Source organism: Mastomys coucha, unplaced genomic scaffold (genome assembly GCF_008632895.1).
Source record: "Mastomys coucha isolate ucsf_1 unplaced genomic scaffold, UCSF_Mcou_1 pScaffold4, whole genome shotgun sequence".
Classification (NCBI taxonomy): Eukaryota; Metazoa; Chordata; class Mammalia; order Rodentia; family Muridae; genus Mastomys; species Mastomys coucha.
Window position 1 is genome coordinate 47165074 of NW_022196910.1, and position 14913 is coordinate 47179986.

Consider the following 14913-nt stretch of genomic DNA (forward strand, 5'->3'; position numbering starts at 1 on the left):
AAAGAAACACACATCTTCCACAATGCTCTCTCTGTGCATTTGAGAGCGGATTAAGCGGGTTAAGCAATCACTTGTACCAACATGCCGGGACTTCTGGAACCTGTTAGTCACATGTCATGCTGAGAGTTCCCATGGAGGCACAACTTACACGAAATATTTAAGCCAGTGAACTCTTAACGTGAGGATTATCCTCTGCAAGGTGGGCTGCTCTCATTCAGGTATTTGAAAGCCTTAACAGTAATAAGGCCCTCCTTCCCGAGGAAGGCTTCCAAGGCTGCCTGCTTTCAGACTCACCCTGCACCAGCATCTATATTTGATTCTACACACTTGGCACCTGCAGCTCTCCACAACCACTTGAGCAGACTCATTCTGATGAAGTCTTCCTTGACAGACACGAGGATGGACAAACAGACCTAGAAGATGCCTCTGTCTCCCGGAGGACTTCAACTAACTTGGGGGAGGGGGAGCTAGCCTTCCCTCAGCCATTGTGACTGTCTTATCTAGCTTGCTTTTCTTATTACAATGTGGATTTTGTAAAACTATTTGGGGAAGGGGAATAATTGTTTTATCTCATTCACTTGGCAGGGTTCACTCAGTTATTTGTATCAAAGAGTGCAAGGCTCCTTCTTCCTTTCTGTTTGCAGAGCAAGCAGTGTGAAAGGTCAACATTTCCCTTTAGGATCTGTTTTTCAAAACCCAGAGCTACTAGGGTAAAGTAGTGAAGGGAAGGAGGGCTCAGTCGGTCATTGCTACTGTTATTGCAGACCACGGTGGCATTTGGACCAGTGGTAAGCGATATAGAATATATAATGCGAGTTCCCTAAGATCAAAATGGAGCTAGAATCTTCCTGTTGCCTGGGGCAGTCCAGGATCCATGGATCTGGGGAAATTGGCGATGTAAAGTGCGGAAAGTTTGTAATGCGGGTCGGTAACTACACTTCTAGTTGGTGAATTTATTATGTTTAGCATTCATTTAAAGCAATGGTTCTCAACCTGTGGGTTGGGGGTGGTCAAAGAACCTTTTCCCAGGGTTCACCCAAGACCATCAGAAAACCCATATTTATGTTATAGTTAGTAAGAGTAGCAAAATGACAGTTATGAAACAGCCACAAAAATAGTTTTATGGTTGGCATGGGGAAGTGTACTGAAGGGTCGCAGCACTAGGGAGGTTGAGAATCGCTGATTTCAAGTGCGATCCACTTATAAGCATTGTTTTCACTACAAAAGAGCATATGCCACAGCCTCACAGTGCTCAGAGGTGCTGGGGCCTATTGCACCGAGAAGCCACCATAATGATCTAGGTTGGTGTAAACACACAATGGCGACATTTGTTCAACTGTGGACAGCTGCCTAAGGAGGCACTTCTCAAAACTGATCCCTCGTAGTTCAGCCACGTGTTTTCACGTGTAGAATTTAAATGCTGATGTGGGCTGCAGGCAGCAATGTGGATTTGAAGGCAGGACAGACATACGGACAGCCCTCGCCTCTGGGTTCCTCTCTCCAAACTGATAAATTCACCTAGAGTTATGGAAGTAAGTCTCTATTTTACCAGTCCTAGAGGTCTGATTTCTGTCTCCTCATTTGCAGGGATTTCTGGAGATGCTGTATACTTTTGGCAAAGCCTCTGAGAAAGAACATCATCCCCCTCTATGAACAAACTCTGGGCTGATGTCATCGTGCAAGGATGGGAGGCAGCGCACCTCAGTCCCCAATCTCACGCTTACATTCACAGAGCTGCAACGGTGGCCTTCTCGGTCTAAACGGAAAGGCTCCAGCAGACTCTGGCCTGGGGCTGAGGAACACTGCCGTTTTCTCTTTGTATCAACACGTGACGTCAAACCCCCCATCCCCATCTCCCACACAGTGTTGGTGAGAAGAAATATAACTGAAGAAACTTGTTTTGAAGGCTCTTTCTTTACAATTGTCCCTTTACTGTTCCAGTCAAAAGCCTAGCCCCAGGGTCTGTACAAGCTTATTTGCAATGATGACAATGTCACATTAAATATCATTATCATCTGCACTGGAGTGGAGGTAAGGCTTACGGTCACCAGAGATTCCTCCATTGCCATGGAAGAGAAAGGCAATTTCCCCATAAAACTTGACACTTTCCTTTCTTACCAATTCTGATTACTGATACCTGCATCCACTCTATGCCCAGGTTAAACCTGTGTGCACCACTTGCCACCCGACCCCAGCTGACCGAACTCATCAATAAGACCCATGAGCGATGCCCTTCAGCCTTTCAGCATCTCTTTCTCTTCCCTGTTCGAAGCACCCTACTTTCAGCCTAATCACTGTATCCTGGATTTTCTTATGCTAGGAACTTAACTTATCACCATCAGTCACACTGAGGTCAAGGTCAGTGAAATTCATTGAATTTCAATTCACATTCATTTAGAATGTTCCTATGGATTTCCCCTCCAATCCAAAGAAAGGACAGTCTCTTTGGAGGACCCCATTCCCATATCCACAGCCCCACCTTTCATTTGCATCCCATGCACTCCCAGTGGCTTCAACTGCCATCACCACACAGTTGAACTCTTTGTCAGGCAGACTCTTAGAGAGCCTGTTACATGTCCCTTACCTTCTTTGGGCAATGGACATGAGTGCCACAGTTTGGAATCTTGGCAGAATCACTAGCACATGCTCCTCTGAACCCCACCTAGTGAGTCTGTGGCAGGTGCACTAGTCAACCAGTGCTCCTCCCTTGAAACCGCATCTGGAAGTAATTTCTAAACCCTCTCTAAGTGTAGCACCCATTACTGCCTTCCAGAGGAAGGGAGGAGGACTATTTCTTCAAACAAGGTCTTCCTGAGTCTTTTTCATCTCAGTAATGGCTCTGCTGTTTCCCTGTGTCAGCCAGAAAGCAGGGAATCATTTGAGATTGTTCCCTTTTGCCATCTCCCCTCTTGTCACCCAGCAGACGGTTACATCTCCAAACTATAGAAGCCAAAGGGAAGAGATAGGAACAAAACATTGATTCCTTTAGTGAATTAATGAACCAAAACAGTAGACGGGACTGATGTCAAAAGGTGATAGTGAGACATCACAGGGTTCTGGGAGAGCCAGATGTAGACTTAAGAAGCCTCCAGTGTGCACTTAAAGGCACAGGGAGTCTTTAGACAGAGGTACTGAGTTGAACACCCAAGGGATCAGAGTAGATGAGGAATGGGGCAGGAATGCATTTGAGGGCAGACAGTTGATCCTCTAGTAAGGTAAGATCCTAAGCCAGGACAGCCGAGGCTGAGTGGGGAAAAAAATCATTTCTCAATAACATTACAACCCTAGAGATAGAGTGGAGATGGGGTCGGAACAATGTGTGAGACTTCAAGCTGTCAAACTGGGAGAAAGGGGATTGAGACGGGGAACCGAGAGAAAGCAGTTAGGTAGTGCTTCCAGAATGGCTATTTCTAGGAGCAAAGATCAAAGATGCATGAAGGAATTGGTTCCTGAACTCTCTTCAATGAATCAACAAATTACTCCCGTACTTGCAAGAAATAGTCAGCACAAGAATGGTGAAGAGTCACTTACCCAGAGTTCCCAGCGCCTGCATCATGGCAGCCAAGAGGATGGGTGAAATTGTCACTCAGGGAGATGTCTCAATTAGGGGATGTGTGGGAGGAGGGAGAAATGGAGAACTGTGAAGACACCGCTCCAGCAGATTAGATAAGGTCACGTGACCGGAGAGAAAGAGGACTGAACCCGGAGCAACAGTTAAAACTGGAAGCCAAGAGGGAGCCAAGAGACCTAAGGAAAGGCTCCAGAAGCTTTCGAGAAGACCGGAGCAAGCAGTGCGAGGGAGCTGTGAAGAGACGGAGGGATTGTGGCTTGCAAAGCCGGGGTAACAGGCAAGGAAGAAGGCAGGGGAAGGCAGGCACAGAGTGGAAAGCTTTCTTATGGAACATGACTGCTATCCATCAGTCAGTGGAAGCTCTCTAGAGAGGCAGCCTCAGGAGAAGAGCTAGCTCCAAGTGGGCACAGGGGTGCACTTTGTTAGATGCAAGACATCAGCTGTCCGATACACTAACAGAAGTGTACAGGGTCCCGTCAGGCACACGGCAGTTGGAAAGAGTTAAAGAAAACATGAATACAAGGGAACATGGCTCCTACCATACGGAATTTACTGGGGCTTTCTTCATCAAACGGGAAGTCATCACCAGTTCTTTTGGACCCTCTGAGCTGCGCTGATGCCTCATCTGTATCCATATCATAAAAAGAAGTTGACAGCCATCTTTCGTCAAAGGTGAACCCCTCCTTTGTGGCTGAAGATGCCTCATCCCTGGCACCATTTGCAGTGGCTTTGTTGTCTGGTGTTCTACAGAGGGGTGATGCTGGAGGCTGCATGTCAGGTCTTCCTCCAGCTCTAGGGCTCGAAGGCTGGGATGAGAAACCTGTTGAGGATGCACAGCTGCCAGAGAGCTTCTTCTGCAAGAAGTGTTTCAAACGCGTCTGCCTGGGGAAACTGCGCTTCCGGATGGCACTCCTGAGTTCAGACTCTTCTGCTATGATGTATACTCTGGAGCGGCCCCGGGTCACTGCGGTGTACACGTGTTGCCAGTGTTGTCGACCTGCCTTTCCCACGACATAGACAACTGTGTTCTCCTCGGACCCCTGAGAGGTAAAAACAGTGTGAAGGCTCAATATAGCAGCTCAGTGGAGGAGCAACTCTGGCAAGAGGAGGCTGGCAAGATGGTTTACTGGGTGAATGTCAGTGAATAACCAGACCCTTTACAAAAGCCTGACATCTGGCTCGAGCCTCACAAGCTAGCCTGGCAGATGCAACAGAGAAATCAAGGAGACCTTGTCTTGAATAAATGGAAACTAAGGACTCAAGGCTGCTCTGACATACACACATGCACAGTAGGAGCAGCTCACCTGTATTCACACAGACACACAGACACACTCACACACACACACACACACACACACACACACACACACACAAAACTAAAAGAGAAAAGTGTTGATGGCCCTCTCATGTCCCACCATCTGGCTGGTATGTCTGCATCCACCCATCCCCCAGAATCCATTTTATTTACTATCTCAGAACTCACATTTGCTAAGTTTGTTACCAACATTATGTCCCATAGGGTCACAACTAGCTTGTAGTGACCAAAACAAACTCTGGGGAGGGACCAAAAGGAGTGCTACATTTTCCCTAACCAAAGACTCTGAAATAACTGTACACACCTATGTGTAAATGTGTTACCCTAAGGTTACCAATAATGGCAAATGAAATAGCCAATAAGAGGAGACTATAGACACAACATGTATGCATGCATCAAAGGATCATTAAACAGACACACACACAAACACAATGCACACAAAGATTGGCTGGACACATCAAATCTTTGTTCCTGAGCTAGTTCCATCTCTTCTTTAAACCTGTTGTTCTCAAACAAGATTAAACAAATAACAAGGGAGCTGTTTACAAAATTGGAGGGAGATCATTCATTTGTCAAAATAACAAGAGAATAGCAAGATCCACCAACAAAGTTAATAAAGCCAAAAATAAACAATATGTAAGATGATACCCTTTGACACCCTTTGCTTAAACCTTGAAAGCAAGAAAATATATAGAAAAATATACACACACACACATATAAAATCTATATGAATAGGAATAAATCAAACATAGGACAAAAGTCCCTTCTGAGCAAAATTTAAATTGGGTAGGCATGTTCAAGAACTTCAGCAGTCAAATAATATTCTATGGAAATATTCTTAAAAATCAAAAATAATGCACAAAAAAATATCATAGATAAGATGTCAACATTTAGGGACAGCAGTGCAGTTCATGTCAGGCCCTGCTGGAGAGTGAGGCTGGGAAGAAGTGAAGTATAAGGTTGTCTTGCTAATGTCTCAGCTCCTCAGAATGAAGGGGCACTTAAGCGGAGCAGTCAGCTAGAGCCTGAGTAGCATCTCCGGTGCTTGTGTGCATGGCAGCAAAGCCTATAGGAGTGAAGCCCAGAGGCCCTCAGTCAGGCGCTAGACCACAGGTTGGAAGGCAACTCGCAGAAAACAAAGCAAAATGATGAGGGAGAAACTGGGCCAGAACTGGAGAATTAGAATTAATAACAGCAAAAGAAAAACAATGCAACGTACTTGGTGTTGTGGTAAGTGCTGTAGATAAGTAACTCTGTCACCCTGATGGGACCATGAGCCACCTAGGAGACAGCTCTGGACACTGCTAGAAGGGAGTTTCTAGATGGGGTTCACTGATGAGGGAAGACCCACTGTAAATATGGGGGCATTCATTCAACGGGCCAGGACCCGAGACTGAATAAGAGGGAGAAAGAGGGCTGAGTACCCAGCATTCATCTCTCTCTGCTTCCCAACAATGAATGCAGTGGGACCAACCGCCCACTCCTGCCTCTATGTCTTCCCCGCCATGAGGGTCTGTACCCTCAAACTGTAAGCCCAAACGACCTCTTTCTTCAACTTACCTGAAAAGTATGAATGGTCCTTGCCCAGGCGTGCTTTATCTGACAGTTCGCCATGAGTTTGCTGAAATCCACAGTCACTTCCAAGCCAGCCTCATTATTAATGGTCAGAAGTCTTTTTCTTTTGAAAGTTACGTCAGTTACATCCTGGGACCAAGACAAACAAAGCTTTGCATCTGTTGCAACGTGCACCTGGTAAGGACACTCTGTCTCGGGTGCAATATTACGTGCAAACATTATCCATCAAATTTAAGGATCTCCAGGGGCTTGATGCTGAGACTGTATTTGTACAGCATGTGAACAGTACTTGTGAGGCTTCAGGCCCCATGCCCAGGATGGAACAACTCAAACCGGGAGAGACTTACAACCCATACTTCTTTAAATGCTTTCGAGTTTAAGTATTTCAATGAGTAGAAATAGAAACTTCTGGCCCTTGAAACCTCACACTCTTTCCCTCACAACCCCTTAAGCATCTTTTAAGTTTGAAAGGGTGTCTACACAGGAAGACCAACCCCAGGAAGAATTACTACAGTTTCTATGTTAAAGCTACAACTAAGGACAGTTTCGCTTTGTCCTTTGTTTTTTGTTTGTTCGTTTGTTTTGTTTGGGGGGGGGGGGTCTGGGTGGAGTTTTGTTTTGTTTTGTTTGTTTTTCTAAGACAGGGTTTTCTGTGTATCCCTGGCTGTCCTGGAACTCACTCTGTAGACCAGACTGGCCTAGAACTCAGAAATCAGCCTGCCTCTGCCTCTCAAGTGCTGGGATTAAAGGCTTGTGCCACCACCTTTGTTTTGGCTCGCTTTGTCCTTTGTTATTCAAGCTTCCAACTACAAAGAAGTTTCCTTTCTACATCTTTCTGGGGCAAAAAAAAAAAAAGAAAAAAGTTAGAAAAAGTAATGCTTTCCAGCAGAGCTATTCCCAACCATCCCATCGAATTCTGATATTAAACCAGACAAGACATTGCTAAAAACTACAAACCAATGTTCATCCTGAATGAGGGTGTATGAAAATTCCTGATAAGGAAACACCTAGCAAGAAGAGCATTCCAGATTAAATCTCAAATGAAATCTAGGACTTTGGAAAAAGACAATCTCTAACTGGCAAACCTATTACTTCCTAAGACTTACCTGTGTTATGAAAAATATTTCCCCATTGCACAGCCGGATGCTATTCTCGAACTCCTGTTTGCTTTTCGCATCGTTGTCATCAGGGCCGTCTCCATAGCCCTTCCCCTTGGCTTTCTGGTCATTGTCGGGGAGTAAGTCTGAGAGGTAAGCATTCCGGGTACAGCAGATCTTATCACCGACAGCAAAGACGAGTTTCTTCTCATGGTCTCTGCATTAGGAAGTGAGCACACACCATCAAACCGGAAGCTCCCCACTTCATTTTATCCAACAGCAGCTCCTCTCCGAGCTGATGTGAACCGATGTTTATACATCTTATACATCTTTGTGTCATTTTATTCTCCAAAGGTCAAGAATCAAGTGGTCATAACTGTCACTTGTTTACTGTAGGGGGCTGGTCTGGTGCCGTTATGTATTCAAATGCCATACAATGGTTCCCAAAATCTGGTTACTCCACCCATGAGGAGAGATGAGATCCTCACCTACACCAGCTTATGTAAACCGTGCCCCCAGGTTATCCTTGATTGGTTAATAAAGAGGCCCACAACCTGGGCAAAAGGGAGGGTGTGAGCAAAGGTTCCCAAGCTAGGAGGAAGAAGGAAGGAAGTCGCCATGGGGTAGCATGGATCCCGAACTCATGGCCATGAGAGCCAGCCTGATGCAGCAGGAACAGCCCACAGGAATCAAAGCATGTCACATCTTGGGGATTTTGGCAGGAAAGTAGGCAAACTAACAGAGATGTTTTCTATCTGCCCAGCTCTGGTGCTTTAAGGCTTATTATGATTCTAAGATCTCTGTATCGTTTATTTGGGATATTTGAAGGCGACAAGGGGGTATAACAAATCCCCCAAATAACATTTACCACACAGCATTCACCCTGTCACCTCAGCCCTTTTGACATGGCCCAGCTAAACTCGCTCAAGTTAGAGATGATGACATAGATGCTTTGATCTATCCACTTTCTAAACCAAAAACCTTATTTTTTCTTTCATGCAAATTCATCCTCTCTCCATATTCTTCAGTTTCAGGTCTTCATTTACTAGCTTGTACTCCATTATAAAAATTATGCCACTGTTCAGTTTTCACCGAACAGTGCCAATGAATGGTGGCTTGTGCCAGTCAATGAATGGCAGCTGGTGCCAGTCGCTGTAAAAGCACTCTGGGTTTATTTTTCATTCTGCTCTTACCCAACCCTTTGGGAGACTTCTGGGTCTGCAGCTTAATTTACACAAACAGAAAGATTCCCTGACAAGAGCAGAGCTACTAGGACCACTATTACATGGGCCCATGGGAGCACATTTTTAAATTTTTTTTTTTTATTTTTGGTTTCTAGACAGGGTTTCTCTGTATAGTCCTGGCTGTCCTGGAACTCACTCTGTAGACCAGGCTGACCTCAAACTCAGAAATCCACCTGCTTCTGCCTCCCAAGTGCTAGGATTAAAGGCATGTGCCACCACCGCCAGGCCATGCAAGCACTTTTTGAGTCCTCTGTCAGCTGCCCAACACAGTAGTTTGTGGCAAGAGCACCTATATTTAACACAACCCCAGTGACAAGTATGTGCTGTCAAATACAAGACATACAAAACTATTCTCTGCACACAGCCTGCTATTCAGGCTCCTGGAAACACCACCACAGAGGGCTAGAAATTCTCCTTATTCCCCACGTTGATCTTAAAGAGGTTAGAGGTTGCTAACCTGGACACCACAGAGAAATAATCACTCCTTACTTTCCACCTTGCTCTACTTATGGACCACATCAATTCCTAATGAGATATGATCCATTTAACTGAAGAGACTATTATGCTTCACAGACTGGGGTAAAGTGTTTGACTTTTGAAACCGTGGCCCTATGTGACAAATATCCATATAAACGAAAGAAGAGCAGATCAAGGCACAACAGTCTCCTACAGTGTAGTTGGGAAGATGCTCACTTGATGATGTGGTTAGTGTAGTGCTTGCAGCAGCAGTCATTGATGAGGTCACAGTCTTGCCTGAAACGGGAAAGTCAGAGTCACTTCAGCAGCGCACTGGCTTATGTTTATAGACAATCATAAACTGGGCCACTGGATTTTGTTTTACTTATTGTTGTGATACTTATTGTGTTGTTTTACTTGTCGTGTTTGGAACTGAACTGAGGGCTCTGGGCATGCTAGCACTCACACCCCTGCTGACAGAGCAGATCCCATAAGAAGTTTCTAGAACTTTCTCTAGGAAAAAGTATCTTCTGTTGTTTATTTCTCTTTTTTTTGTTTTATCAACACAGGGTTTCTCTGTGTAGTCCAGGAACTCACTCTGTAGACCAGGCTACCCTGGAACTCAGAGATCTGCCTGCCTCTGCCTCCCAAGTGCTAGGATCAAAGGTGTGCGCGCCACCACACCCAACTGCAGAAAAAAGTATTTTATAATTTTTAACCTTCAGATACAATTTTATTTTACTCGAACTTCCAGTAAGAATATAAGCATGCTTGACCAAAAACAGCCCTGTTTACAATGCCTTCTGATATGTCTAATGAAAAGATACTTCAAAGAGTGAGAAGAGATAATGAGAAATTACACGTATCTCCCCCTAAACACAATGGACACTAATAACTTATGAAGTTTAAAAGTTGAATAAAGTACATTAACACGTTATAAACGTTTTACCTTCTAAATGCAATAAATTGCGATGTTTTTGAACTTTCAAAAGAGCAGAAGTCGTTTCGTTGAAGCAAAGTTTGAACTGCAGAATATAAATCTGGCAAAGAGAAAAAGGTCAACACAGACAAACTGCCAAGCTGTAAGACAATTTCTGTGGAAAAATTAGCTAGCAATTCCTACTAAGCAGTGCGGGTAAAGCACCTCACCATGTGCAATCCAAGGTTACCATGGGAACACCTACGTCATCCTTGACACGGGCCAAGACCATGGAGACAGATTTCAGCCCCGTCGTAGTCCGTTAAGAGTTGAAAATCCATCAGCACATACTCAGGAAGTATTACTATCCGCAGAGCTGATGCACACCAGCTTGCAATACTGAGATACTGCTACACTGGCTCAAAAGTGCCCACTGGCCTACCACCACACTGACACCACACTGCCTTCTTCACCCCAGCCTTCTCTTTCCTCCTGTGCCCTGACCTCCCACAATTCAGCCACTAACACTCACTCACTACTCAGCTCACTACCCCAGGTTTGGTTGTTTTTCATAGCTGTTGTTTTATAGATAGGGGCTAGCCTGGTCTATATGAGAGAGGCTGGGGGAGGAGGAGTTCAAGGTCAGCCTCAGCTATGGAGCAAATTCAATGTCAGTCTATTTAACATGAGATCCTGTCTCGAGAAAAAAAGGGGGAGGGGGATAGGAATACTACGAAGAAAGCAAGCTATGAAGAGCCTGTATCTGTTTTTCTCATCTGTAGTGTCCCTATGTTAACTAAGCTGTTTAAGAATAAACATTGGCTATCATGTTTAATTACAACCAGCTCACACGATATGCATCTCCTTATCTAATTTATATAAAACTAAAATGAATGGTGAGATCAGACATGCACACAGTGGGAGACAGACATGGATGGTTTGGAAGCTTCATGCCAACTTGGTTTCCCATGCATGTTAGGGAACTATGGTAACTAAAATAGCTCCTCAGAAGAATCATTTAAATCATTACTAATCATTACTAAACCCTTAAGCTATTCTTAAAGTTTGCTAAGTCAGTTTTTTGATCTAAATCAAGACCAAGAGAACCTCACTTCTGCTCTGTTTCCTTCTCTACTGCTGTAATAAAACACCAGAAGCAATGTAGAGGAAGAAGGAATGAATGTATCGGGCTTACAGTGCATGTTCCATCACAGAGGGAAGTCAGAGCCAGAATCCCAGAAGGGTCTTGAAGCCGGCACCATGAAGCAATCCTACCTGCTGCTCAGTTGGCTCTTACTTAGCTAGTTTTCTTATGCAGCCCAAGAATCACCTGCATAGGGATTGTGCCACCCACAGTGGCTGCAGTGACTCGGACTTCCCACATCAATGAGTGATCAAGACAAACATGCCCATTGGCCAATTGATCTGGGCGACCCCTCAATTGAAAATTCTCTTCTCCGAGTCTCTAGGTTGTATCAGCCAAGACAACTGTAATGGTTTGCATATGCTTGGCCCAGGGAGTGGAACTATTAGAAGGTGTGGCCCTGTTGGAGTAGGTGTGTTACTGTGGGCGTGGGCTATAAGACCCTCATCCTAACTGCCTGGAAGCCAGTATTCTGCCAGCAGCCTTCAGATAAAGATGTTCAGATAAAGATCAGCTCCTCATGCACCATGACTACCTGGATGCTGCCATGCTCCCACCTTGATGATAATGGACTGAACCTCTGAACCTGTAAGCCAGCTCCAATTAAATGTTGTCCTTATAAGAGTTGCCTTGGTCATGGAGTCTGTTCACAGCAGTCAGACCCTAATTAAGACAACTACATTCAAATATAATTATTTTTCATAACCAATTTAATGATATGTATTAGTACTTATATAGTGGTTTGTAACATGGATGCGCCTCTAGCTCCACAGACATCAAAATCAAAATCCTGACTCTTATTTCACACGTAGTAAAGGGACTTGAGTCATGTGCTTAAGCTACCTGTCCCAAGCTCCTTTCCAAGCTAACATTATAATACCCAAAATTACATGTGGTGTTAACAAATGTACTCAAAGAAAATAACAGGAAATTTTCATTCTATAAAACTTGACTCTCTCCTGAAGAGCCTTGGATTGCCAGGGTTCTGTAAACAAAATCATCTCTGGCCACTCACTGACTCTTCAAGTATTCAATGAGAGTTCTTACTCTGTGTCAGGAACCTCCTCAGAAACTCCTAGAACAGCAGTTCTCAATCTGTGGGTCACAATCCCTGTGTGGGTCAAACAACCCTTTCATAGGGGTCTCCTAAGACCACAGAAAACATAGACATTTACATTATGATTCATAACAGTAGCAAGATTACAGTTACAGTTATGAAGTAGCAATGAAAATAATTTTATCACTGGGAGTCATCACATGAGGAACTGTATGTACTAAAGGGTCCCAGTGTTAGGAAGGTTGAGAACCACTGCTCTAGAGTAATCTGCCTTGAGAATTCTTAAGTAGCTTTATTTTCAGTACTCCAGTTTTCACTAGCAAGACCTACCTTTAACCTCGAACAATGCACAGCTAGTCGTTTGATAACAATATTACAAAATTGAAATACTTCAACCCAAGCCAACATAAACACTTACTAGATCGGTGTTCACCTTTAGACGACTGAGAACTGCTGTCCGCTTCAGGGAGTCTCACAAAAATAAATGTCTTATCTTGAATGGAGAGGGGTAACGTATGGCTATCAGAGATATTTAGTTCTGCATCAAATTCTGGAAACTGACGTCTGGAGATTCTTAAAGAAAAAAACCATACATATGTGTGACATGTGTAAATGGTTGGGGTGGGGGCTTGTGTGTGCACACACAGGCATATGTGCAGGTACATGTACAGGTAGGTGCTTGTGAAACCAGAAATCTGCTTTGGGAAATGTTCCCACATTTGTGACAGCAACTCTCTGCCCTGGTGGCCTGGCGGGCCATACACTGGCAGGCAATACCTGACCTGTTACATCATGTGAAGACTCTGACTCAGACCTCCAAAATCTCTCCACCCAGCATGCTAGGTTCCCACTGGCAGGTCGCTACCATGCCAGCCCCATGCTTCAATAACCCCACAGCCTTTGTGGTGAACATCAGGCAAACCCATGCTTTGCCACCATACCTTTTTCTCTAGAACACAATCAAGTCACGGCGAGAAGAAAAACACCACACAAACTTAGTTCAGAAACAATGGTAACTCAATCTCTGGGCCCAACAACTAGAATTCTAATCTTTTAAGCCATATTAAATCTAATTTCTCCGTGGCAAACCCTGGCAGATTCGCTATAAGCGAATAAGCTACATCTTATCTTCATGCTATCTCCATAAAAAACCACCCTCTCTCTCCTCCTCCTTTCTTCCCTCTCCAACCCAGAAGTCCCTCCTACTCACCCAGTGATTGGTTCCTTTATTCATTAGGAGATTGGTTTACAAGAAGTCACCTGAGTGACTCACTCCTTGTTCACAACCTTCCCCAGGAGAGCGGAATTAGCATCAAAATACAAACAGTATCAGGCCCATCCACAACAGAAATCAACTAGAGTTATTTCACAGGAGCCATCCACCTTATATTTTGAGCAGGGTCTTTTACTCATCTAGCTGGTCCATGATATATATATATATATATATATATATATATATATATATAATTAATATATTATATATTATATAATATAATATATATTATTTATATATATATATTACAATATATATTATTATTATATATGTGTGTTATATATATACTAATAAAATAATGATCATTCATGTAGCCTAAAGCTCTTAGAATAATTCACACCTATTAGTGGATGATAAGAGGAAAAGGCTTTGCAGTATGTATGCCAGCCAATACATTTTATAATAGACTAAAAACACTATGAGACTTTAATATCATATTTTTTGTGATCACTTTCCCCCACAAGCCAACTGAAAGAACCAAAAAAGAAATGATCATACGATGTGCTGTGCAAGAACCAGTCCACTAAATAGCAAGGAAGTTGGTCTCCTCACTACAGGTGAGCAATATGAGACATGATCAAGTTTACTGGGTTCCCAAGGCTACAAATATAGAATGCAGGGGCCTGGGATACAAATCTGGGTCCAGTAGCTCCAACTCTCTTTCTGTGTGAGTTACCTTGCACTAAATGGATCCTTTACACATGCTACAGCACCTGCACACACATCTGCTTGCTCTGCCTCTCCATCTTTCTTTCTGTCAAGTCTTTTCCAGCCAATCATATGAGAAAGCACAGCATGCTTCAAGTGACTCGTGATAACAGCCTCTCGTGACTGAGTCTAAGAATAGACTTAACAGAGGTGTCAGGTGGGAGTGGCCTTCTGTGGCACCTTCAACCATCTCCTATGCTCCAACATGGAAGGAATTGGCTGTTCTTGCTGCAATGTCTCAGGTTTAATTTGATAGCAGTCAACATGGATTCCCTGTTTGGCATGTCAACCCAGTACACACAACATACTTCCCCTGGTGTGTCACAAAGATCCTTCAGTCAGTAATATTGGAGGACAGTGATGAAATGAATGACCAGAGACACTACTTAAATTAAAGGGTACTCTTAAAAAACAAAACAAAACAAAACAAATTAAAGGGTACTGAACAGGTGGCTAAGGAAAGTTTTAAATAAAGCCCAATTCTGATTGAATAAGTCTTCGTGTCTTCCGGGTTTGACACTCTTGAAAAGGAACTATCAAAACTGAGGTAGCAA

At 43.8% G+C, this 14913-nt stretch overlaps 2 protein-coding genes across 17 annotated transcripts in view; one reads left to right on the plus strand and one right to left on the minus strand.

The window, feature by feature from the left end:
* Grip1 (glutamate receptor interacting protein 1) overlaps positions 1-1899 on the plus strand; it is a 648195-nt gene extending 646296 nt beyond the window's left edge. For all 16 annotated transcript variants that reach the window (XR_004112745.1, XR_004112746.1, XM_031349335.1 and 13 more), the window contains one exon: positions 1588-1899. Coding sequence is in view for 14 of the 16 variants with exons in the window: in XM_031349335.1 (XP_031205195.1) it covers positions 1588-1628 (41 nt within the window). In the remaining 2 variants the exon portion in view is untranslated. The remainder of the gene's footprint in view (positions 1-1587) is intronic.
* The window catches only part of Helb (DNA helicase B), a 29817-nt gene that overhangs the window by 1946 nt on the left and 12958 nt on the right, over positions 1-14913 (minus strand). The window contains exons 7-12 of the mRNA XM_031349346.1: positions 12797-12951; positions 10208-10298; positions 9496-9555; positions 7568-7775; positions 6447-6590; positions 4111-4611 (exon numbers count right to left, since the gene is read on the minus strand). Of these exons, the coding sequence (XP_031205206.1) occupies positions 4111-4611; positions 6447-6590; positions 7568-7775; positions 9496-9555; positions 10208-10298; positions 12797-12951 (1159 nt within the window). The remainder of the gene's footprint in view (positions 1-4110; positions 4612-6446; positions 6591-7567; positions 7776-9495; positions 9556-10207; positions 10299-12796; positions 12952-14913) is intronic.